The sequence below is a fragment of the Hibiscus syriacus genome, unplaced genomic scaffold (genome assembly GCF_006381635.1).
Source record: "Hibiscus syriacus cultivar Baekdansim isolate YM2019G1 unplaced genomic scaffold, ASM638163v2 tig00117022_pilon, whole genome shotgun sequence".
In the NCBI taxonomy this organism is placed as follows: Eukaryota; Viridiplantae; Streptophyta; class Magnoliopsida; order Malvales; family Malvaceae; genus Hibiscus; species Hibiscus syriacus.
Window position 1 is genome coordinate 160,425 of NW_024063528.1, and position 27,396 is coordinate 187,820.

The 27,396-nt window shown below is 34.1% G+C and overlaps 1 protein-coding gene and 2 pseudogenes across 1 annotated transcript; 2 read left to right on the plus strand and 1 right to left on the minus strand.

Annotated features, from left to right (window-relative positions):
- On the minus strand, nt 1–27,028 carry LOC120195989 (annotated as a pseudogene).
- LOC120195997 lies at nt 10,641–11,996 on the plus strand (annotated as a pseudogene).
- On the plus strand, nt 14,644–18,042 carry LOC120195990 (shaggy-related protein kinase eta-like). Its single transcript, XM_039197908.1, has 12 exons — nt 14,644–14,820; nt 15,099–15,191; nt 15,326–15,385; nt 15,462–15,734; nt 15,805–15,879; nt 15,955–16,011; nt 16,441–16,581; nt 16,677–16,727; nt 16,803–16,898; nt 16,997–17,080; nt 17,209–17,310; nt 17,454–18,042. The coding sequence occupies exons 1-12, from the start codon at nt 14,806–14,808 to the stop codon at nt 17,559–17,561; spliced, it is 1,155 nt and encodes a 384-aa protein (XP_039053839.1). The 5' UTR covers nt 14,644–14,805; the 3' UTR covers nt 17,562–18,042.
- Nucleotides 27,029–27,396: the final 368 nt, after the last annotated feature.

Below are 27,396 nucleotides of genomic sequence, written 5' to 3' on the forward strand. Positions count from 1 at the left end.
TGAAAATATTGCCCCTTTCACGGTTTTACAATTGAGACGAATCATAAAACTAGAGTTCATTGGATATCAAAGAATTAATTACAATGTTAATCCTTCAATAAATTATAGCTATTTGACACGTGCCAAGATCAAAGCTATTTTTTGGAAATGGTTAAGTAAGGAAATGACAAAAAGTCTCAGGTTATTGTGTTTGGTCAAAGGTTTGACATTTTTGTTTAATTGATGCTCAAAGGTTTGATGGGGTAGCTTGTATGCTCGTCTACTGGAAATGTTCTCTGACTCCCAGCTTTCATGGTCACACTCGGATTGTGCGATGCCTTATCAAGGAATTTGTTCGATCGCCTCAGCTGCCCAATTTTTATTTTGAGTCGCCTTTTCAGGATTTCAACTCGAATCCTCCTTTGGTTTCAAGACGTCATTCGTAATTTAGTCTTGAACCCCCTTTTTTATTTTTCTCTATCATACATTAATTACACTATTTTTTGCAAATAACGATTAGTCCTGATGGGCAGGATGAAATCTGTAGATAGTCTCTTATGTTTAGAAATCCATGTATGATTAGAAGGGACTTTTAAGGCACGTAACGTATGTCATGGTTCATGGTTATGAAAGAAATAGATAAAAGGCCCAAACAAGTGTTTAAGGGTGATTGAACCAAGGATCAATTCATTCTGATGTCTTCAATCATATATTGCTCAATTTGAATATGCTCGTATATCTCTATCTCTTGATGCTCTATGATCTTCGAGTGAAGTGATTCAATGATTCGGAAATGATTGTGCTTGATCAATCTCATTTGATGCTCTATGATCTTTGAGTGAAGTGATTCAGTGATTCGAAAATGATTGTGCTTGATCAATCTCATAGTTTGAATCTCGATGCGTCGTTTGAATCAAGAGAATCTTTGCATATGCATCTTGTCTTCTTTTTTCTTCAATTTTCCTTTGTTTTTTTCTCTTTTTATTTTCTCTTTGCTTTTTCTCTTTTTGTTCTGATTGAATCTTCGCACTTGGCATTTAGTTCACCTTTCGATATCTCATCTGAATCAATGTCTTCACTCATGTGAGCAGATTTTCTCCACCTTGCCCCCCAGTGTGGAGGGTGATCATTGGTTAGGGTTGAATCAGAATAAAAAAATAATATAGGCTCAAAAGGGAACACAAGGGATATATATTTTCTTCTGGTGTGAAGGGATGAAGAAAGAAAGCCGTTCATCATTTCATACATGGAAGTCCTCACAGAATAGGTATCCTCAGGGGGATAAATTTTTCAGGATTATTTTTATTCACATGAAAACAGTGTAATTAATGCATGATAGAATTATTTCGAGTGAATTCTTCTTTCTGCTTCTTGCCCCCAACATGTCTCATGTTCAGGCTCCCTACGAGATGCCCCAAGTTGTGTCTTAGAATAATGCTCATGTTCAAATGAACAACTCAATGCCTTGGGTTTTGATGGCATAAAAATGTCAATTTTGAGTCTAAAAAGACAATGGTGTGACTTTATCGACTCAAAGAAAGGTATGGTATGAAAAAGTTTCAAAGGGGTGGTAACGTCAAAACTTGGTCTTTTTGGTAATGACCATGAGTTATTTTGGGTAAAGAATCAAGGTATTTTATTTTGGGGTTTGAGACAGGATAAGAAAGGTCTAATCTTGCCATATGTCAAAAATATATAATTCTTGAAGAATTAAAAGAATCCTTAATTCATTTAATATTCGAAGAACTACAGATTAAAATTTGTTCAATTGCTCCACCTTAGAAAGTAGCATAAATTCAATCGTTTAAAAGATTAAGCAAAAGATCAAAGACGTGTTCAAACAAAACAATCCTCTAGGTGCAAATGGCATATGCAATGCCCCTTCTTCGACTGTCCGTGCCCCTGAACCCATCAGGTTTTTGATCTCGCGTTTCAACGCCTTATAGTTCTCAAAGAAATGTTTGGAGCATCCTATGTGGTAACTGCAAACAGCTTCAACATCGTAGCCCTTAGGATATGTGGACTATTTTCTCAGATCATCTTGGCAGACTTAGTTGTACAACCAGCTGATCGAGCTCATTCGTTATGATTTCAATTTTTTCTTTTGATGTTACAATCTTGCTTCCATGTGGTGTCATGTGGTTAAAACCACTTCATCGAATTCTCCATGAAGAAATTTCATGTTTAGGAAAATGCTTAAAAATGAAATGTATATGCAAAATGCAAAAATGCATGAAATGTTCGAGGCATTGATCCAAAAATATGTCTGTTATTGTAAATAACATTTATTGGGACAAAAGTGGTTTATCTTTTAAGAGACAATAAACATATTTAAAGGTACATCCGGACTAAATCCTCTAGACCCGGAACAGGTTGATTAGTCATTTGCCTTCGTCTTTCACCGGTTGAATAACCTGTTGAACCACTCCGGCCTCTCTGGATGAACCGTGAAAATGTTGAGTTGTTTTTTGTATTGGTTCCCAAAAAGTATCGAATGACTGCATCTCTGGCTTTCATCCTTTGCTGAATCAGAAATTCCATTGAAATCCTCCATCAAAGGGATTATCTGAAGTTCATTTGCTTGTTTTCTTGAATTTGTCGACAGTGACTTGCCATCTTGTTCTTGTTGTCTTTGAATGGACTCTCGAGGTCAGTAACCTTTTTCTCGTCTTGCCCCTGCCACTTTTGTCAATCCATTTTTGAAAAGTTAACTTTTGATGTACTTGATTGTGGGCTTCTTGATCGAATGTGACACATAGTTGTCTTGCAAATTGTCCTTATTTTCTTTCTGAGTCTTTTATGACATAGTCGGACCCCTGTGTTTTTTATCTCTTGTATTACAATCCTTTTGTCCATTAATGCAAATTATTTATGGTTAACGAACACGTTTTTTTTGGATCAACACCTCTTTTGAATGATGCAGATGACGGAAATAAAATAAAAGAGAGAAAAAATTGAAAGGAGTTAGTAAGGTAAAGATAATAATAATGAAAAAAGGTCCTACCCCACATGCTTTAATTCTTACCCGGATATGATCTCTATCCCGCATGCTAATTCCACACAAATCCTAACCGCATATTTGTCTAGTTCGCAAGCTTTGAACAGAAAGTAAAGCATGAAACAAAGCATCCTAGGGTTTGGAATAAGGTTTTGGGGTGGGCTCTAATTCTCCATAGCCTCCCGATTTAGGTTCTAAAAAACGGGACCCGAGTTCTCCTTGTCGGTTCCCCCTTGGGCTTACCAGACCCTTAGTCCTAAGCTCATTACAAGTTTATGTGGACTAAGTTAAACTCGAGAGGAAACATTCCCTTATGCCCGCACGGTGAATAAATTCACACGAAGACATAAGGTGTATGAATCCCGAAGGCTACTTGCTAGGCTCGTACGGTGAATAAATTCACACAAAGGCGTCGTTTTCACCCCCACTTAAAAGGGTTCAGAGCTCGGGTATAGAGCTAGAGATGAAAACTTTTTCAAAAATCTGAAATCATTGAAAAAACGTTAGTACAACTATTTACTTGAAAAAAATAATCAAAGATAAATAATTGGAATCGAATAAATAAATTAAAATTTAAACTTGTAATTTTCGCTAAAAAAAAGACAACCGAAAATTAATTTCGGCCTGACTCACTTACCTGTCCCCAGTGGAGTCACCAAGTTGTCGTAATCGTCTTTTGGTTGGGCCCCGGAATTGGGTTTCGACTTAAGAAAAATGATTTGGAGTCGCCACCGACCATTTTAAAACAATTTAGGTGGGTCGGACACCATCTTACATGATCTGCATTTTTACCATAAATGTGTCGGGTTCGGGAGTCGGTTACGGTCAAGGAATGATTAACACCCTTGAACCGCTCTTTCGGTACCAATTAATTTGTCGGTTGTCTTAGTTGCGAAAATTTGAAATTTAAATTAAAATTTAACAGACTCGATTCAAATTACTTACAATTGATTGATTTGAATACCTTTAAAAGATAAAAACGTTTGACTCGTAGCGGAGTATAAAATCGAATTAGGATAGGAAGTGTGCAAACCTGAGAATAATAAATAAAATAAGAAAAAATGGAAAATAACAAAACATGTAAAAAATAATAAAAATAAACAAAATGAATAAAATGTTAAAAAAACAAAGACACAGATAAAGGGAAAATATTAATGAAGTAAAAAAAATAAAAAAGGTAAAAGAAATTAAAATGGAATAAAAATAATGTATACATATAAAGTAGTATTTACTAAAACAAATAAAAATAATAAATATATAATACTAAGTAAAACAAATAAAAAATAAAGATATACATAATATTAAGAAAAAAAAGTAATAGAAAAAAATAAAATAAAGTAAAAATATAATATATATATATAAATAAATAAAAACAAAAATAGAATATTAAGAAAAAATATATATATAAACGTATAAAATATAATTTTAAGAAAAAATATATATACATAGTAAATGGAGAAAAATTAATACATCTATACATATACATATATATATATATAATGATATAAGATATATATAATAAAAATAATATAATATAAATAAAAAAAGGAATATAGTAAATAAATAAATAAAATATAATTAAAAATATATATATAAGGGACGAAATTAATATAAAAGTAAAATTAAAGGGTAAATTTCAAGGTAAATTAAAGATTAAGATTGACTTAGGGGGAATATTAAATACTTTAAGAAAATGAACATGTCTCGGGAGTAGATCTAGGTTCGAAACTTCGAAACCCCACCCCTTTTTGGTCATCGGCGCAACCCACGCTTTGGGTTATTCAAACCAAATCTCAAGAAAAATAACATGCACATGCGAGAAATGAACGAATCAATGTAAAAAAAGATGATACCTTTTATTTCCTTTTTAAATCGTTTACAATAGCTTTGCTTTTGTATTTTTTCGTGCTTTCCTCTGTATCTTGTATGTAAATCCGTGTCTTACAAATGGGGAGGATTACATGTATTTATAGTGAAAAAACTAATTATTTTTAGAATCCTATTAACAATAGAATCCTAATGCAACTAGACTCCTTGCTCGGTTGTTACACGTTTGTTGGTGTGGTTGTTGCTTTAAAAGATATGGAGGTGGAAGAGTCCTCTTAGGAGATGAACTCTTGCTAGTTCTATCTTTTAAGAAAATGGGTGTCTACAACCTAACTCCGTTAATGCTTCGGCGGTGCTTAAGCCAGTGTGTCGATTCTTGATGACTAGAGATGACATGATTGTAGATAAGTCTCCACTGCTAGATTACTACTCGAATAAATGGATCATCATTTTAGTCCCAAATAATGCACGATCTTTGAGCAAACCTCCTTCTTGTATTTTGAGCTTCTTTGAACCCTCGGTGCATGCTTGTAAACACGACTGCTTGATTGAATTTTTTTATCTCTCCTTGTGAAAATTTCTCTTGAATATCCCCTTGCGGATCAACATTTTCGCATTATGTTATGTTGATGCAATGAATGCAAAAAATGACACAAACAAAATAAACGAAATAAGTTAGTGTACACAAATAAAAGAAAAGAAATTAGTTAGTATATGTAGACAATCGATACAGGTAAAAATGTTATTAAAGATGAATATAACACCTACCCCGTCATGATATCTACCCAAACATGCTTTCAATAGATAACAATCCTACCCGAACATGCTTTCTACCCACAATGATCTATTTTCAAGAAATTGGTCCTAACCACATGTTGTCTAGTTAGCATACTTTTGTTCGAAAAAAATATATTCTACAAATTTAAAGCAAAATGTAAAGGTTTAGAGTCGTTCCTCCTTCGTGTATACGTATTTTGGGTGCCTACTGATGGACAAAGGTTCAGTATGACTATACTTAGGGTGATCGTTCTACGGTTCACTATATGCATGGTTTCGGCTCTAACAGAAAAAAAGACTCGAATTGTCCTTGATGTCGGTGCCCCATTGGGCTGTCAGACCCTCGATCCTTACCTATTACAGGTTTCGAATGGAACGAGTTCAATTCGAGGGAATTCATTTCCTTATACCCATACGAGGAATAAATCCCTACGAAGGTATAAGGTATGTATCCCATGGGTTATTTGCTAAAACTCATACGAAGAATAAATTCTTACGAGAGTAAAACATTCACCCTGACTAATTTGGATCGAAGCTCGTGTCTAGAGCTCATGTTATGCAGATGCAGTGATGTGTGTGAGGAGGAACGTACCTACCTTTGACTCAAAAATGGAAAAGAAAAACTCGAAAAAAATTTGGATCGATCTGAAAACAAAAATTCAAACGTTAATATGACAGTTAAAATTGAAGCAATTAAAAATTTCAATAAACGAATCATAAGTTAACTAAAGACTCGAACTCATAATTTCCACCAAAACGACAATGTGTAAGCGACATACAGTTTGACTCTCTAAAAAAAAGTCCCCAGCGGAGTCGCCAAGCTGTCATAACCATTTTTTAGGTAAAACAATTAAATATTATTTTAAAAAACGATTATGACTTTTATTTTGAAAATAATTGGAAATAAATTGAATAGAGTCGCCATCGACCTTTGGATTAGGTAGGTCGAATACCTAAAAACGTCTTTTAAAACAATTTTAAGTAAAAATCATTTTTTAAGACAAAAATGGCATGTGTTACCAAAGATTCATTTAAATAGATTCGAGAGTCGATTACATGTGGGGAAGGGTAAGCACCCCACAACACCCAAAATTGGTACTGTGTTGCTTACACATTGTCGTAAATGGTGGAAATTACAAATCGAATATAAAGTTAAAATATGATTCAATTATCGAACATTGTTTAATTTTCTTCGAATTAATTAATTACAGAAAATTCTTTAACTCGAAAGGAAATCTTGAAATTAGCAATCCTCCATCGGGAATGCTAACTTGAACTATTTCTTATCAACAAAACAATATTCTCTCGTTAATAAATATGAATTGAATACAAATGAAAATTGACGATTTGCATTTTGCATAAAATGAAATAAATTGTGAATTAAAATAACACACATTGCATCATTAAAATAAATTAATTAGTAACATAAACTCGATTTATTTCAAGTTACAATGTCGTTAAAATGCCGTACAGGATCGCACCACTTCGACTAAGTGGTACTTTCCAAGCTCATTTTACGAATACGTGTCCTTGAAACGATTCGACTATTTCAACCATGGATAAAATACAATGGAAATAAATGTAATTAAAAATACAAAATAACATGATCACATTAAGTAGAATTGAAAACATTATTTACATAATACACATAACCATAAAAATAAGTAAAATACATTCATACATAAATGGCTAGCATAAAAATAAGTAAACATTACAAACTAAAATGAAATCATTAAAATACAAATATTTACAAGACTAAAATAAAGTTAACATAAATTTGAAGGATTAAAATAATAAAAACATAAACTAAGGGACCAAAACAAATAAACAAAAATTTAAAGGACTAAAATAACAATAATAGAAATTTAAAGGGTTCAAACTGAAAAACAAAAATTTAAAGGACCTAATCATAAAATATAAACATACCAGAGCCCTAATCTACATTTTAAACAAATTCATACACCAGGAATGAAAATAACCCAACAATGAAACTTAGGACTAAAATGCAATGAATCACAAACATAAAGGCCGAATCATAATTAAATCAAATATAACACAAGGACAAAAATGAAATAATAGCAAATATTATGACCAAAATCAAATAATAACTAGAATAGCATAGCAGGTAATAACATGACTAAAATGTAAGTAATGAAAAATAAAGGCTCGAAATCAAAGAAATCATAACTTCATTTAATGGTTTAATAATATGATTACAAAATGCTAGGGATCTAAACTGGTAATATACCCTAGCTCTAAAACACGGAAAAAAGGGACCAAAACTGCATCGTTTTGGTCAGATTATATAAGCCCAGAACGGGCTTCCATTCTCCCATCTCCCCTCATTTTTCATCTCAGCCGAAGACAGAGAGAGAGAGTGCGAGAGAACTCTCTCATCAGAGAAAGAGAATCAATCACCGCCGGCGATGCTTACGGCAGGGCCACGGTGGCCGGAGAGGAAAAACCACCCTAAAAATATTCCCTCTTTCACCCTCATCCCGAAAATCAAACCCACTTAACACAAATCTCACCCTAAACTTCTAAATCTAGAGTTTTACCTTCGAAAGTTCGAAACTCCCTGTGACCTTCAAGCTTCCCAAGCTTCGAACTATGGTAACATCTCTTTCTCTTTTCCTCTCTTTACTTTTCTTTCTTGGTTATTTTTCTTCTTTTCGATTTGTTTTTTCTTCTTTCTTTTCTGTTCTTTTTTATGTTTGTCGAATGTCTCCCCTTTTTCCCTTGTTGCATGTGCTTTTAATCTTGTCTGTTGTGTGAGATGATGATATCTAGTGAGAATAGGAGATGGGTCTCACTGAATATTACTGATGAAATCCCGATTTTTCAGGATTTTTGGGTGTTATTTTAATGGGTTTTTGATTAGGGATATTGTAGATGACATTTGGGGTTGATTTATTTTCTATTTTTTGCAGGAACTGGTCACTGTTCGATGGATGGACTCCCATCGGCTCCGATGGCGGTGGCGACGAGGGAAACAATTGGCTTAAGCGGCTGGGAAATGGAAGGCCAAACGATGACGGACTGGCTGTTGGATGAAATTTAGGGTTTAGAAACCCTAATTCAAATGGGTCAGATGCTGGGCTTGAACCAGGTCGGGTTAGCTTGTACTGGGCCTCAGGATTGTAGTGGGCTTCAGGATTAGCCTGTAAAACAAAATGTATTAATAAAAAATAATAATACTAATATATAATAATAATAATAATAATAATAATAATAATAAAATTTAAATTAAATAGAAAAGACCCGGACAAAAACGGGTGTCTACAATATGCTTGGTTGGTGAAAGGGTAAATTCACAATCTCTAGAAGAACTAAATAAGACAATGATCGAGTATACCATATAATTTTTTTATCAATTATTTATTTTCTTCTTTAATTTTGGGATATTGTTTTGATCAAAATGACAATAGTGACCTAAATAGATTTTCTATCATTTGTTCGAGGCTTAATGCATAGTTTGTTCCTTAAAATATAGCGCGCCTTTTTTTGCTCTGATCTTTAATTTTTCCCCAAAATCAATCTTTAAAGTGTAAATAGTTTTAAAAAATCGACCAACAAAATTGTGCCACATGTCATCTGTTCATGTCATTTGCGTTGATATCAATTGCAAATAAAATTTAGGAATATATCATCGTTTTGTTGTATTTTCGATTTTTAGCTTGAATGGTGCGTTAAGTTACGGTCTATTAGAGGTTTGGTTTATTAGAGGCATCTACAATTAGGTACTATTTTATTTCACACCCCTAAACATATGAACACAACAGTTTTACTATAAGGCCTATGACCAATTCCAAATTACAGTCCTCCAATTCATCTAGCCACATGTCTTCCAAACCTGTTCCTAAAATTTAAATTAAATTGTTTTGAGATTAAAGATACCAGGAAGAAAAGCTTATGTTTTTGGTGTGCTGCCAAATATACATCTGGCCATTGTTACACTAAGTCGCAGTTGTATCAGATATTGGTGGAAGGGTTAGGTTTTGATAGGGTGTTTGAGGACTATGAGGAGGGGCTGGAATCTCTATACTTCACGAGTAGGGATGGGCATACGTCGAATTGGGTTTCCACTAATTCGATCCGACCCGATAAATATACACTTTCCATCTAAAATTCAATCTAATCTAATTCGAAATCATTTTTTTTAAAAAAGGTCGACCCATAAAATAAGATGGCGTTAGAATCTATTACGTTCGGGTACAATGTTCATCCCTATACACGGGAGGGTATAAGTTCAAAATGATGTCGTTGCATAAAATGTGAGGTGTCAATAGTTGTGATACAATAAGAATCAAAGTTTGGGTTGAGAAAATTTGCTTTGTGCCCTTAATTGATTTCGGTATTTTTCACAACTTTTTGAGTACTGCTGCAGTTAAAGCTTTAGGATTGTCGGGGGAGTTGAGTCAAATGTGAGCTTTTATCCTAAAAATCAGTTTAAATTTTAGATTGGGTGAGTGATAAATGGAGGTATTTCGGTTGGTAAAAACCTAAGTCCTACTCAATACATGTCCATCTTAAATTACGTGACTTTGTGATAGTGTGATATTTTTAATAATAATTTTATAATTTTTAAAAGTTTAACGAGTAAAATCATTATTTGAATATAATTTAATGATCTGTAGTGTATTTTATTTTTTTTAAATCATTTAAATATTCTACTATTAAAACCTAAATGCAGCTAAATTATCAGCATTTTTGTTAGAATTTCCTACGTATGCATGCATGAAAAGAAAAACCAAAACGTATACCTCGAAAAATAAATAACAACCGTCCGATCACCGATCCAAATTATCAGCATCTCTTCAAACTATATATAGACCGTCCATCAAATTCTTTCACTAATTTTGGAAATCACAGATTTCCCTGGTAAAGCTTGCAAGTTTTCTACGAAGAACAAGCCAAGTTTTGCGGTTTTCATGGGAGAAAAATCATCGGACAAAACCCAAAATTTGTGTTGAATCAGTCCCTTCTCTCAAAGTAATTGTTGAAAAAAGGGGTTTTTTCCTTTTTTTATATATTAAATTGTTCATGTTGTTTTAGCTGTAGAAAAGGATTTACAATGGAGAAGAAAGGGACTGTTTTGAATTAAAGATTCGAGCTTGGGAGATTACTCGGACAAGGCACGTTTGCAAAGGTTTATTATGCAAGAAACATCACCACCGGCCAAAGCTGCGCCATTAAAGTCATCGACAAAGAGAAGATAATGAAAGGCGGTTTGATCAACCAGACGAAACGCGAAATCTCCGTCATGAGGATCATCAAACATCCCAACGTCGTTCGATTGTACGAGGTGATCGCCAGTAAGTCGAAGATCTATTTCGTGATGGAATATGTTCGCGGCGGCGAGCTTTTCAACAAGGTGACGAAAGGGAAGCTCAAGGAAGACGTTTCACGTCGTTACTTTCAATAGTTGGTGGCCGCCGTTGATTTTTGTCATAGCAGAGGCGTTTACCACCGTGATTTGAAGCCGGAGAATTTCCTTTTGGATCAGAACGGGAATTTGAAAGTCTCGGATTTAGGGTTAACGGAGTCTCGCCGGCAAGACGGGCTTCTTCACACGACGTGCGGGACGCCGGCGTATGTGGCGCCGGAGGTTATAAACAAGAAAGGGTACGACAGAGCTAAGGCGGACATTTGGTCTTGTGGGGTTATCCTTTACGTTCTCTTGGCCGGTTTTTTTCCCGTTTCATGACCAGAACTTGATGGAAATGTATAAAAAGATTTGTCGAGGTGATTTCAAGTGCCCGAATTGGTTGCCGCCGGAGGTCCGGAAGCATCTTTCTCGGATCCTCGACCCGAACCCGAACCCGAACCAGCGGATCACGACGGCGAAGCTGATGAAGAACGTTTGGTTTAGTAAAGGGTACAAAAAATTGACACCCCTCCGCCGTCGCCAAATCCGCGACAGTTCGACCTGGTGATCAGCGATGTACATGCAGCGTTCTATTCGTCAACATCGTCTTCAGCTTACGAAACCAGCTCCGAAGACGAATCGACCTCAGTGACACCTAGGCCGATGAGTCCGATTCGACCCAACGTTTATAATGCTTTCGACATTATATCCCCTTCCCAAGGATACGATCTATCCGGTTTATTCGAAGAAGACTTGAACCAATGTAACTCGTCCCGGTTCACCACCAAAAAACCGGCTCGGAACGAGAGTTTCAACATCAGGAACGACGAAGGGAAGGTGAGGCTACAAGGGATCAAAGAAGGACGGAAAGGACAACTAGCGATCGGCGCCGATATCTTGGAGGTTACGCCGTCGTTTCATGTGGAGGAGCTGAACAAAACGTCGGGAGATACTTTGGAATATAAGAATTTTTGTAACCAGGAACTGAAGCCATCGTTGCAAGATATAGTTTGGACTTGGCAAGGACATCAGCAGCAAACTCAGTGACAACAATTACAACTTCCATCGAATATTATAAACATATGAATTTATTACATTTATCACCCTAAGCAAAGTAATCGATTGTTTCATAAATTTAGGGTTCGGCTCGAACTAGATACTTTAAAATGTAATGATTTTTTTAATTATACATTGAACTATTTAGAATTTAAAATATTTTAAAAAAACTACACTACATAAACTCGGAAGTATGAGCTCATGAATTTGTACCAAAAAAAAGAGTTAATTAGTATGAGTTAAGTCCTTGCATATATATCACCAAGAATCCTTACAAGTTTTTCGATTTTGGGTTGATTAGGGTTCTACAAGGATATTATAAGGGGTTGAATTTTTTTCTTTTCATATATTGTATTTAAATACAAATTTGTAATTATAGTTGCCTATGCCCCCTCGATTTGTTTAAAGAAGTCTTGTTAGTTTATGATGAAATTTGTATTTTGTATTTCAATTATGATTTATGAAGAAAACGAATGAAATAAACATACATTAGGAACTCAGAAGTACTAATAATCATAATATTCTTTAAGAGTGAAAAGGTCAAGAGAAAATATTATTGAGTTAAAAGGCTAACTTTTGCCCCTTCAATATATTCAATTTATTATTTTCATCTCTATTATATTTTCGCATCAATTTAACCTTCGAAGTTGCTTAATTGCAGCATTTTATAATCTTACCCCTAATTTAAAACCCTAAGTTATAATCTATAAATTCTAAATCATAATCTTATTACCTCTAAATATTAAATTAGGGTTTTTAGTTAGAAACATGATATAGAATGATGAAATTAAATAATTTTACGAGTTAAATTGATGTGAAAGTACTATATAAACGAAAATTATAAATTTAACCTACTATAGAAGTAAATGTAGGTTAATATAGTTAAAAACTAACAAAACCAAACAATAATCAACTGAAGAAGAGAGATAAAAACAAGAGATAAGTGATAGCACTGATCTGGGGGGACCACCACTGTTAGCCTTTGACACAAAAGAATTGTGTTATTACTTTAATGTTACTAACAATATTACAAAAATAAAAATGAAATTACTACGAGTTGGTTTAAGTGCTAACAATATTATAAAAATAAAAATGAAATTATTACGAGTTGGTTTAAGTGGTAAGTAATTTGATATTGTTTAAGTAAGGTCTTAAGTTCGAGTCATTGTGTATGTAAAAAATCCTCGTTGGGAGACTCACTCACCAAAATCAGGTGTGCGATTTGGATCGATCCAAAATAGTCAAACCAAAACTTTAGAACTGAAGAGCAACAATATATATATATATATATATATATATATATATATCAAATTCAAATCTGTAACTTTAACATATTATATATGAGTAATTATTCAAAAGTGATTTTCAAAAAAAATTATTCAAAAGTTACCATATTTGTGTCAAAATGTATAATTTTTGTAATTTTTAACTTTAGTGTTTTTGATAAAATTGTGTATTAAGTAATCATTTAAGCAATTTTATAACTTTATTTATATTTTATCTATATTTTTAAAATTATTTTTAAAAACCAGGATCTATTTATTTAAGGGTAAATTATATGGTTCCTCACTCTGCTTTACTCTCTCTCCTATTTTGCTCATCAAACTTTCAATTTTTCTAATTTGCTCACTGAACTTTACAGATTGAATTATTTTTCTCACTTTGTCGTTAACGTTTTAATGATATTATGACGTGGTACAGGAATCAAAACGACGCCGTTTTGAAAAACTCAAATATACTCTAAAACAATGTCTTTTTTGGTGAGTAAAATATGAGATAGAGTAACGTTTAATGACTCGTTGTGTAATTTACACTATTTCCTAGCGGCTCATGGTTTAATTTACCATTTTCTTTTTCTCCATTTTCTCTCTGCCGGTTACCACGTCATTTTCATTCATGTCACCGTCGACCGTCTTAGATGGTGGTCGTTCGGTCACAAAATGAGATGGGTTAGTTCGTCTCGACCCCCGAGTCCAGATCTGGTGTTTGTTTCACTAGAAAATATCCTAAAACCCGTGAATTTGGATAGAAACATTTATGTTTCCTCCCTTTCAATCTCAAATTCGTAGATTTCGGAGCAACTTACGATAAAATAAAGGTCGGATTCGAACTCAGACGTCGAGTCGAAGCGACCCATCTCATTTTGTGACCAAACAACCACCATCTACGGCGGTGGTCAACAGTGGGTGGCAGTGGCATTTGACCACCTTCTATTTTTAATTTATTTTTTAAATTATTTTATTTTAAATAATAAAAAAATGTTACATTAGAGAGAAAATAGGGAGTGAGCAAAATGATTCAATTTATAAAGTTTAGTGAACGAATTAGAAAAATTAAAAGGTTAGTGAGCAAAAAGGAGATAGTAAAATATAGTGAGAACAGTGTAATTTACCCTTTATTTAAACATATTTTAGTAACGTTTAATATACTTTGTTTTTTTAATACATATGAAGAGAAAACAGCAAAATAGCTACAGCCGACTAGTTTGAAAAATTATAAATAATTTAGGATTTATATATAAAAGAAGAAATGGTCACTGGTTTAGAATCCTATTCGCTGTAATTAGATAAGAATTTAAAGGGTGTTCTCAGAATTCGAGAAATAGAAGAAAAAGGAAGAGAGGGAATCACATGGCCTTTTAGTTTGCTGTTTCTCACTGCTCTCTGTTTAGTTCTTCTAGTTCTTCTTCTTCTTCTTCATTTTTGCTTTTTAAACAAAATAATTAATTGTTTTTCTTCTACTGCTGCTCTATGATCTACCGTTACGCTTTCTGTCGTTAGATCTTTATTTTTTCCTTTGCATGGCTGACGATAAGGTAAATTTCGTGTTGAATAATTTGTCCATGTTTTGTGATTGTATGAGATTTGCGGATTTAAGCTATATATATATATATATATTTGGCGATCTTGTTGGTTGAGCTGATCGGAGAACCCTAGATGATGAAATTTTGCTTTGCATTTGATTTGATCTTTTTATTTCTTTCTTGATTTTGCAGCTTTGAGCTCTTTTTTCGTTTGATCTCAATATTATTTTGTCTTCCTTTTAGAACTTGCTCGTCTCGTTTCTTACACCGTGAATTTCTTAATTTATCAGGAAATGTCGACCCCTGTTGTGGACGGCAACGATCCGGTCACCGGTCACATAATTTCCACAAAGATTGGTGGCGAAAACGGAGAACCTAAACATGTATACTGTTTCTTGGGTCTAGCTGCTTAAATTCTGCTTTAGTTATTAATTAATTTGCTGTTAAATTCGACATTAAGAGTGGTAACCAGTTTTTTACTTGGGATTTCATGTTTTTTGGTGTTTTGTTATTGTAGACTATCAGTTATATGGCCGAGCGTGTTGTGGGGACAGGTTCGTTCGGGATTGTTTTCCAGGTACTCAGACATGGCCAGATTGTAGTCAAGGTGACATTATTTTGAGTTTGGACGCTGATGTGATCTTCTCTTCCAGGCAAAATGTTTGGAAACGGGAGAGACTGTGGCTATAAAGAAGGTTTTGCAAGACAGAAGATATAAGAACCGAGAACTGCAATTGATGCGTGTGCTGGATCACCCAAATGTCATTTCCTTGAAGCATTGTTTCTTCTCCACAACAAATAATAATGAGCTTTTCCTTAACTTGGTTATGGAATATGTACCGGAGAGCATGTATAGAGTTTTGAAACATTACAGCAGTTCAAATCAAAGAATGCCACTTATCTATGTGAAACTTTACACGTATCAGGTCTGTAAACCCTTTACATACTTTATTTTCTGTGTAATGTTCTTTATGCTAATTGGATTAGGTTTTACAGATATTCAGGGGGCTCGCATACCTTCATAGCGTTGTTGGAGTTTGCCATAGGGATTTGAAGCCGCAAAATCTTTTGGTATGCATTTCTTACTGATGACATTTTGTAGAAATTATTGACAATGTTTCTTAGACGATTGTTGTCTTTGTGCAGGTTGATCCTCTAACTCATCAAGCTAAGATTTGTGATTTTGGAAGCGCAAAAGTGCTTGTAAGTTTATTCCCTTATATTAATTTTCCAAGTACTTCCTTCCAGACTTCTTACTGACATTTTAGTCAACAAATTATTATTTCTACAAGTGAAACATCATTATTGAGTCCATAAGTTTCTGAAACTAAAATAAGTTTTTAGCTCTTTGTTATTTGAATGTTTGATTTTGATTGTAACTTCTAAAAGGATTGACATAATCTGTTAACTTCTGCTATTCATCAGGAGGGCAATATTGTACTGTTGTACTCCTTTGCAAAATCAGCTTTGTGATAACGTGATTCCAAAATTTAATGACCCTTTACTGTTGATTGTGCAAACTGCTGAAGCTTGTTAAGCCTTTGTCCCTCCTTTCATATTAACATCTTTAAGATCATCTTGTCTTTTTCTTTGTAAATATTTCATACTTACTATTTTTTTGTGTGTGATCAGGTTAAAGGTGAAGCTAACATTTCATACATATGTTCACGCTTCTATCGAGCTCCAGAACTTATCTTTGGTGACACTGAATACACAACCTCAATCGATATCTGGTCAGCTGGTTGTGTTCTTGCTGAGCTTCTGCTGGGCCAGGTTTGGTTTTGCATTTTTGTTTTTCCTGATTTTTATTTTTCAGTAATTTTTCTTCTCTCTGCTCATTGATATCTAATTTCATTTTGCTTGCGTAGCCACTGTTTCCTGGGGAGAATGCTGTGGACCAGCTTGTAGAGATTATCAAGGTATGATTTGCTTAAGATGCTTGGAGTTATACCATTACTTTGAATCATCTGGAATTCATATATCTTTTCCTTCAGGTCCTAGGTACACCCACTAGGGAAGAGATTCGCTGCATGAATCCCAATTACACGGATTTTAGGTTTCCACAGATTAAAGCGCATCCATGGCATAAGGTTTTCCTCTTTTTATAGGGGCTGAAATAATTGATTCCCAATTACACAGATTTTAGGTTTGCAATATAAATGTAATGGATTACCTTGTATGTTTTTAGGTTTTCCATAAAAGGATGCCTCCCGAGGCAATTGATCTTGCTTCACGACTTCTGCAATACTCGCCAAGTCTTCGCTGTACAGCTGTAAGTTGCTAGTGTCTTCATCTTTTGTTTGATGATCTTGGAATGTGCAAAATTCTTCAATTATCGATTTGGCTTCCCAAGTATTTATGTTTTAGTGATAACCGGCCCAATCTCATGTGCTATGACAGCTGGAAGCATGTGCACATCCCTTCTTTGATGAGCTTCGAGAACCAAATGCTCGACTGCCAAATGGGCGACCTTTACCGCCGCTTTTCAACTTTAAACAGGAAGTATGTTTCTTAACTAAACTTCATCTCTGCATGTCGTTCCATATACAAAGATAATCTTCATTGAATGGCGTTATTTCTAGCTAGAATTTTGTTTCTCGTTATAGTCTATACTTTGTTATTCATTTTGATTCTTCTGGTTACAGTTATCTGTGGCTTCGCCGGAGCTTATTAATAAGTTGATTCCGGATCATATGAAACGACAAATAGGGCTACAACATTTCATGCATCCAGCTGGGACAAAAAACTTTTAAACGTGGTTTCGGATTCGACATATCTAGTTGATGCTTGACACGAAAGAACTACTATCTTTGGATGATATCACTGGTTGTTTTGAGGCCTATCCAGCATCACTTTGTGTTCTTCCATGACGCATATAATCTATGGCAGTGTGGTGGCTTCCTTCTTTTGATTCTTTTACGTTAATCATGCCTCTCTCGCTCCTGTATTATACGAGTTTACATTTTAGTTATGTACATGTAACATGGTAGATACTAAAAAGATCAGAGTAAGATGGATGGACCTGGAAAGCTACGAGTGAAGGAAAGTTGAGAAGTGTATTTGTGGCTAGGAAGAATGTTCTGAAGATAAGGGATAGTGGGCTTTTCTGTTTGGTTACTTTCATTAGTTCTTTGTTTTCATGTTATTCCGGTTGCCGACTTCAAGTTGCAGACAATTATTGTTACTGTTTGTTCCAAGTTATGTTATATTACTCTCTTTCTACCATTGCTGCTTCTATGTAATCTTGATAACCACATTTAAGGCTCATCCTGTTTCAATAGTCAGTGAAGTGGTCTCGAGGAGCTGACATACATCGTCTATGCAGCCCCAGTCCCCACATTCTTTTGTCAAGAAAAGACGACATGGGCAAGGTGGAACACCGGAACTGGTGAGGTACTAGAGTAGATTCTTTTGGAGTTGAGGTTATCGGGATATGATGTCGGTAGGGATGGAGTCATGTAAAGAGTGACCTTTCCTACTTTTTTGGGTCTAAATCTAATGACATTTTAAGTCCTTATTGGTTTAAACATGAATCAAAGTAGGTCTCGTCTCCTCTAATTTTTTTAGATTAAATACTTGATGAATCTATTAATGAGTTTAGATAACGGGTCCTCATAATATTTGATTCTAGTTTTGCCCCTGACCGTCAGCAATTATTGGTCCATACTTTGTTGGACGGTGAACAAAGACAATGGCATGGGAAGATGTGATACGATGGTCGATTGTTTTTGTCAAAAGAAGATGCCTTTAGCTAATAGCCATTAAGGGTCCCATGCTGTTAATAATTACGTTTCCCTTTCGGTCTGGTCGGTGATTCAATGTTTACCTAACTAGTTTATTTTCACGGAGGTCCTTCTGCCCTTTTCTTTTAGATTGGGGCATTGGGCAACGTGTGCGTACAATGTTTCTTATAAAAATAGGGTAATATATCGATCATCAGTTGTTTTAACTGAATGAGGCGTTAAGATCTTTTAATTACTTGAATTTTAGGATTGTGTACGAAAGAAAACTGAGTTAGAAGGGTTGTTTTTATTATGTTCTTTTGAAGGATTTGATATATTAAAGGATGAATTGGTTGGATATTGGTGGTATAAAAATAAAATTAAGTAATATTTTCTTGATTATATATATATATATATATAAAATTCTCTCTATTACGTATTGTTATTTAAAAAAAAGGTTGATGGAACGATGTCGTGGAGCCTAGGGCCATATCTTAACACTGGCGGGAACGAAATCTAAAGTTCACCACATTTTAGAACTATTTTAAAGCTAAATTAGGAGTGATACATTGGTATATAACGATTCGATTGGGGTGCTTAATGAGTTGAGCAGCTCCTGAGCAGTTTGAACTCGATTCGATGAATTCGTGAGCAATTCATTAAGTTTTTTTTATAACTTTTTAGTAATTATTTTAAAATTTTATTTCATTCAAAAAATTATTAATTTAGTAATAGATAATAAAAAAGATTAAAATTACTAATGTATTAAGTCTTTAATACATAATTAAAAATATTAAAGTATTGGTTAATAATTATTATTTTACTAAGTCCAAAAATCAAACTCTAATTATTATTTTAATATATTTATGGACTGTTATTTTGGTCTTTAGACTTTTTCATACACTCTTTTGATAATTTTTGGTTAAATTTATTAATTTATGTTTATTTTAAGTTTTATATAGCATTAGTAGATTTTACTTATAGTTAAAAAATAAAATAAAAATTTTGGTGGGCTTAACGAGCAAAGAGACGAGCAAAATTTTAATGAGCTGAACGAGCAACGAGTCAAGCAACAAATGTTCTTAACGAGCACGAGTCGATTAAAATTTTAACGAGCTTAACAAACATCGAGTCGAGTTGAGCAACACAAATTTTTAACGAGCATGAGTCGAGCACTGACTTACTCACAATTGACTCTCTCGATAAGCACCCCTAATTACAATAAAGATTAGTTAGTAGAATACAAAAATAAAATTTAAAATACAATTATAGTATATAAATGGATGAACTTACAATTGCATGATTCATATACGGCGGGTTTAATGATAAAAGTTTACAGAAAATTCAATATACCCGAAGAAAAATTAGAATAATAAATGTAAAATATATATAACAAAATATTAATTTTATGCATGTACAGAAGTGAAGGTAACTCTTCACATTTACAATTTGATAAATCTGATCAGAATGGTTTATGGTATATTCATCTTCATCTTCATCACTGCAGGCAAGATCTTTTTCGTGGTGGAAGGCGTGGGTCATCTTTTCTTTTCTAAGGTCTAAAATAAATCTTGTCTTCCGCGTCATTATTGATAATAGTGTGAGGCTCGTCGGAGAAGTCGATCGGCCATAACACCACATCGTTTTGACTAGCGCGCGTCCTTGAAAGATAATCAGCTGCTTTATTAGCTTCACGCCATAAATGTGTCACGCGATAGCTTCTGAACATAGCCAACAACTTTCATATTTGGCTCAAGTAGTGACCTCTCTTCGAACTATAGGATTGTTCCCGATTAATGGTTTTCACAACACTCATCGAATCCGATTAAACCCAAATCATACTAATACCTAGATGTAGGGCAAGAAGAAGAGCTCATAGATCGACCAAGAAAATATTTTCTTGGAAAGTTCTTGTGACGAAGGCGCATAGTGGTTTACCCTTGTGATCTCGGAATAAACCACCAAAACCTGAATATCCTGACATCACTGATACATCGGTGTTTAGTTTGATCCACCTAATTCTGGTTTCTTCCATATACACCAATTAATTGGAGGTACGCCAATCGGAGAAACACAGCCAGCCTCAGAAGCTACGTGTAACTTTCCAGCCTTCGAGTTACACTTGCACAGAGTTGAATTAGAAGCGTATAAAATCCCCGAGTTAGAACTCGAAGCAGATTTCTTCGTTAACCTTTTATTCAATGTAGCACCAATATCTAGGATTGTGGCCATCGATAGATTCTAAGGGATAGAGGGTTAATATTTGTGATAGGAGGGGTTTTTTTTTATTTCTACTCAAAAAGGCGAATGAGTTTGAAACTGGATGATAAAAACAAATTTCCCCATTTAATTTATAGCGGAAGTAAAACTGTTTAGGGAAAGGAAATATATAATCCAATTTCAACTAGGATATAGTTCGTATAAAGATTTCTAATTTAACTAGGAAACGAATAATAAATAAATATTATATTTATACATTATATATATTTATATTAACGATAAAAGTAAAATATTGTTTATTTATATATTTTTAATTTTATTGAATATTTTAGATATAACTTATTTTTATAGACAATGTAGTATTGAAAAAATTATTAGATAATCCGACTCAACACATCTTCTATAGTTCCTACCAATAACATTTTTTATTTCATTTTTTTTAATTCTGAGATAAATCTTCACCTCTTTTTAAATCCATCAATGAAATTATTTTTTCCTACACTTTTTACATCATTAAGCTCGTGTAAATTAGGCCCCGTAATTGATCCTTGCAAAGCAAGGTATCCATTTTTTTCTCAATAACCTTATACGTCCACCTCAAGTTCGTTCCTTAAAATTTTAAAAATTCAAGTTCACTCCATCTAACATAAAATCATACGTCTATCTCTGATAGACAAGACCTTCCATACCCAAGCAACGAGCACATGCAATCAACAATATATCAACCCGATCACAACTCTCAAGCTACACTAACACCATGAATCGATGCAAAATACACAACTCCATTGTTGTCTCAAAATCACTTTTAATTTTTTCAATTTACTCATTGGAGTTTAGACTTTGGGCTTTTATATTCACTCTGCCGTTAAATAATTAATGGCGTTATGACATGGTAACTTGTACTAAAATGACGTAGTTTTGAATCTTTAAAAATCAAATTTAAAAATAAATTTTTTCTTTTTTCATTTTATCCCTTTTTATTCCAACTGCCCCCTCCCATTTCTCTCCTCTCATTTTTTGGCATTATACAAGCCATCGATGGCAAGTGAAAAATCTTTCCTTACCAGCGGAAAACCTTTCTTTTCTCTTCAAAATCAGGACAATGCCACAAAAAGTAACACAAAATCAACCACTTTGAATAAAATTTTTCCATTTTTCTTCAAAACCAGTGAACACCCACTTCATTTTTCACTAACTCAAGTTTTTATGTGAACCAAAATCATGCAAAAGATCAATCTTTTAGACTAAAATCACACGAAGAAGAATATGGCATAATCTTAAAGCTTTCATTCCTCAAACATGAAGGATTTTTGTTGTCTACATTCTTTACAAAGTTCTTAATTGATTTTTTTTTCTTTCATTTTATTTTTCTTCTTGAAGAGAGCCGATCATGATTAAGCAGCCGATGGGATGATCATGTACTTAACATCATTGGCATCTGAGACTGTCGCCGCTACTTCTCCCTCAGCAATGGTTGGTTTCTTTCTCAGCATTGGTATACTTGTTTGATTATTAAAATGATAATGTTGGTAAAACAAAACTTACCTTTCGACCTGCATTTGAAATATTGCAAAATATGTTCGATGCATTTCTTCATACAAGGGGCTATAAAGATGATGGTCGGAGAAAATGTGGGGTGAAGTGGGAGAGGGAGGGTGAGGGCTATTATGATTTTTTGTTTTATTTAAATATTACATGTCATATTTTTAATATTAATAAAAAATTATACTCTAATAAATAATTAAAATTCGTAGTGTGAATGTAAAAAGATTCATACGATTTTCTTCTAATTTACCTGACGAGTATTATTTTTTTTAATATATTTTTATAAAACTCGTGATGTGAATATGATAACTTCCCTATATATTGCAGTACATGACCCATATCTCAAATCAATTACCCAATTGTATTTCTCTTTTTTTTTCTTGCCGATGATATTTCTAAATTTTGCTAATTTTTGTAACTAAAAATAAATATATTTTTTAGTCTTGGTATTAAAATAGATATCAAGCCTTATTGAAACCCAGACACAAATAGACAATTACAAAAGGTAAAAAGGGGGGGGTGAAATCAACGTAATTATATTTTGTCTGAAGATTTTCAATTTTGTCCTCTGGTGCTAAATCGTTGGTCTCTGTTTGTTAAATTCAAGAGCATGTTCACATGAATATGTTCTTCAATGTCAAACACTGAACTTTATTCAATGTCAAAATTTAAAATTATTTATTTTATTTTTTACAATCAAATCCAATTTGAGATCAAAATCAAATTATCTACCCCAAACAATTACAAAATAATAAAAAAAACAGAAGAAAATAAAAAAGTTGAGGCTTCTTCTCATGATAAAAGTAGAAGAAAAATGGCACATGAAACCCGTGTACTTTAAAAAAATGATGTGACACTCGTACTATTTTTCTCGACCTTACAACTCAAAAAAATAATCTAGTTCTTTGACCAAAATTTCCCATTATTAACCAATGGCTCCATTAATTCCTTCTTATGTGGATGCTTTCTCAAATATGTTACAAAGGAAATACTACTTGGGATTTTTGGTACTTGGTAGAGACGAAAATAAATTGTTTTCGGTTGCACGGGCAATTGTTAAAAGGAATGGAAAAGAATTATGGAGATAGATTTTGCAGAAACTTATTGTTGACTCAGAGCATTCTAATAGCAAAAGACTTACACTAATGTTTGTCAATAACAAAAAAACGTTGGTCAAAGGAACACTATTGGATTTTATTTTTTCTAAGTTAGATGGCCATATTGAAATAATAATAATAATACAAGGGCCATATTAAAAAAATAAAATACAAGATCTTCACATACCCTTTTTTACTTTATATTTACTCTCAAGATTTCAATTTTGTCCTACCTTATATTTAGTCTCAAGATTTTCAATTTTGTCCTCTGGTACTGAATTGTTGGTCTCCGTTTGTTAAATCAGGAGCACGTTCACATGAATATGTTCTTAACATTGAACTTTCTTCATTGTAAAAATTCTAAATTATCGATTTTTTTTTACAATAAAATCCAATTTGAGATCAAAATCAAATGATCTACTCCCAAACAATTAAAAACATAATAAAAATAGAAGAAAATAAGAAAGTCGAGGCTTCTTCGCATAGAATTTGTATTCTGAAATGGGAAAATCTAAAAGTTCTGGTCTAAAAAAACAAAAATAAATTAGAACGTAAATTAAAAGGGCTAAAACGACACCACATTACAGTGAAGGCCACAATTTCTTATATCCGGGGTGGATGTTTTAACAAAAGGTGGTGTAACCTACCCCTACCTCGGACTTCGGAGTTTAAAGGCCGAAGAAGCCGAGTTCGCTGGCTCTCTCCTTCTCAAACGTCTCAAAGTACTGATATATAATTGTTACGGCAAGCAAGATCCCGGTCCCTGAACCGATTGCTCCCATAAAATCGGCTAAGACGGTCAGTGCACCGATGCACATTCCGCCGAACGCAGCTGCAGTCGGTATGTATCGGTTCAGCTCTTTCTGCAAGTTTGAGTCTGTGTCCAGGCATCACCATTTGTTGTTCCTGCAGAAGAAAACACAGAACATGACCTTTAAAAAATGGTAAAGAGGAAAGCTCAATAAAATCAATGAATATGTATCGACATCATTCGATCACATATTAGGAAAAAGCTCGGAGACTCGAGAGATTCACAGAATACGATTGAATGAATCAGCGAATCAGTACTCTTTAAGAAGACTGAAGATGCAAATTTCTACTGATGACGATATAATTGTTTACCTTGAGCTGCTTAGCGACATCCTTGGCTGAAGAACCGGAAACTTCGATCCAAGTTTTGGAAAACAAGGCACAAGCTGAAAGCATGAACACCAGATAAAACAAAGCATGGAAGGGATTTGCTGCCATGTCCGCCAAGCTGTGGTAAAAACCGGATAAAACCAGGCATCAACATAGGTGAAAAGAAAATAGCCAAAAAGGAAATAAAATCGAACATTTCATTCCGAAGACGGAAAAAGAACAATCCTAACCTTGCAGGGGCAGTAACGTAGTATGCTAGACCACCAACGGGAATAAACTGACCACCAGAGTATTCGGATTCTTTCCACTTGCCCAAAAGATTCACGAAGAAGTTACCACTGTACTTCCTGTAAAGCAACTGCAAAAAATAAACAGCATTAAAGAAGCTCAAACATTAAGAGAAAAATGAAGTCTCTTTCATATAGTGTAAAAGGGTACCTGAGAGATGAAATAAAGATTTGAAACAAGAGCTGATTGAAGGATGATAGGCATGTTAGAGGTGTAGAATAGCTTAATGGGATAGGATCCTTGTTGTCCACGAGCATTCTTCGATCTTACAGGCAAAACAACACGGAAACCTTGGAAGTAGATGACAATAAGGAAGATCAACACTGTAGCAAGTAAATTGGTAACATTTGGAAGATTCTGCCTGTAGAAAGCCTCGCGAAGTGCACGAACTTTGTCCGTCCTAGTAATCAATAGATGGAACATGGCAATGACAGCACCTTCGAATTCAGCCCCACGGCCGCTGTTAATTGTTGTAGGGCTGAAGGCTTTCCAGATAATGCTTTCACTGCACAATTATAGTTGTAATTAGGATAGCCACTTGCAGGAATACATTCAAGTTGAGTTGAACATGGAAAACAAAAATAATAACATACCAGATATTGGTGGCTATGAAAAGGGAGATCCCGGAACCCAAACCATATCCCTTCTGGAGAAGTTCATCAAGGCAAATAACGATAATACCAGCAAAGCAAAGTTGAATGATAATAAGAATAGCATTTCCAACCCCAAGCTGTCCGACACTGCCATACATACCAGACAGTACATAAGCCACTGCCTCACCAACAGCAATTAGGATGCCCAACAACTTTTGAGCCCCATTTCTGCAAAGCACGAATAAAACCATGAAATATTATAACATGCACATTGAAATCATAAAGCATATATAATGGTACCGTATGACCTATCACAAGAAACTATCATTAAGCATAAATACTGCCTTGAAGTTATAGAGGAGAAAACAGCCATCAATTAACAAAAAAGACTATTAAAATGCTAAAATGGACTCCTAAAAAATACTTACAAAAGTGCACGATCCTCCCGAACGCTGTTGTCAACCTCGATGATTTTTGAACCAGCCAAGAGTTGCATCACCAATCCGGATGTCACGATGGGGGTAATCCCAAGTTCCATAACAGTTCCACGGTTGGATGCAAGGATGACACGCATCCAATAGAATGGATCAGCACCTGTTGTAGAATGTATTCCATATAGTGGAAGCTGACTGCACACCAGAAAGATGAAGAGGGAGATCACAGTGTAGATGACCTTCTCTCTAAAAGGAACTTTCCTGTCAGCACTCTGAACCTCAGGCAAAAAAGACAGGAATGGTCTAACCAAATGCAGTACTCTGAACCCACCTCCCATATCGACAATTTGGAACTGAAGAACAACACAAATTCAGCAATCGTTTGTCAGTTAAGGAACTTGCAAAAGTATATAATGCATTTAAGACACATGGATGAACAGATACTATCATTAATAAGGAGATAACAACTACACATATCATTCGTTGTCAAAATCAAGAAAAATTTGAAACATTTTACCTAAATTCAGCAAATAATTAGAACACGGACATATAATGAATCATTCCTTAATTACTATTTGAGTTTTTATCAATCTCTAACTCTTCCATCCAATTCCGTCACAGAGAGAAACATGCAATAAACGCGAATTGAAGAAAAGAGCCGATGTTTTGCAGAAATTTTTTAATGTCAAATGATTTTGTAAAGAGACAGTTCTGTATAGTAGACCTATCAGTCAATCAGATCTAAAGATTAAAGTCAGCATCCAACATAAATTACCATAAAGGCTGCAAATCAATTCAATCAATCCGATCTGAAAACGTGATTTCAAATCTTCTATAAAAAACAATGTCATGATAATATTAAAAAAGATCGATTCAAAAATCAGCTAAGCTAAGAGATCAAGATACTTTCAGTCGATCTACAGCTCGGTAAAGTAAATCTGGTAAATCAAAATTCGAAAATTAAACATTCTAAAACAAAAAAAAATCATACATGCAAATGCAGATCTGGAAACAAAAACACGCTTACATCAAATCATTTCCCAGGAAAACATAAACAAATTTCTCCATAAACAATCTTCGAAAATAATGAAAAGAAAAAAAAAGGAGAATCAGAGATATACGATTAGGATTCGATGAGCAGGAAGCTTACCTTTAAAAGAAGTTTTAGTCTCTTTCAAGGATAAAATCGCCTCCGTGCTGGGTTTCTTATGAAAAGATATTGATATATTTTTATAGTACATTTTTTGCTGGGGTAAATTACACCCGAACTATATTTATCATCTATTTTCTTTATCCAAGTTTTAACTTTTCTATTTTGCTCACTAAACTTTACACGTTGAATAATTTTGTTTACTCTACCGTTAACTATCTAACGACATTATGACATGGCACAAGCATCAAGAAGACATCATTTTGAAATATACACTAAAAAGACGTCGTTTCGAATCCTATATTAAAAGTTCGGTGAGTAAAATTAGAGATGAGTAAATTTCAGTAAGGAATTATGTAATTTACCATTTTTTCTTTTCTTCTTCATTTTCTCTCCGCC

Excerpts from the sequence above, each read along its gene's own strand:
- LOC120195990 (XM_039197908.1), top strand. Across the intron at positions 16,582-16,676 it reads CTGAGCTTCTGCTGGGCCAG|CCACTGTTTCCTGGGGAGAA; the intron begins GTTTGGTTTTGC and ends TTGCTTGCGTAG. Across the intron at positions 17,311-17,453 it reads TTTTCAACTTTAAACAGGAA|TTATCTGTGGCTTCGCCGGA; the intron begins GTATGTTTCTTA and ends TTCTGGTTACAG.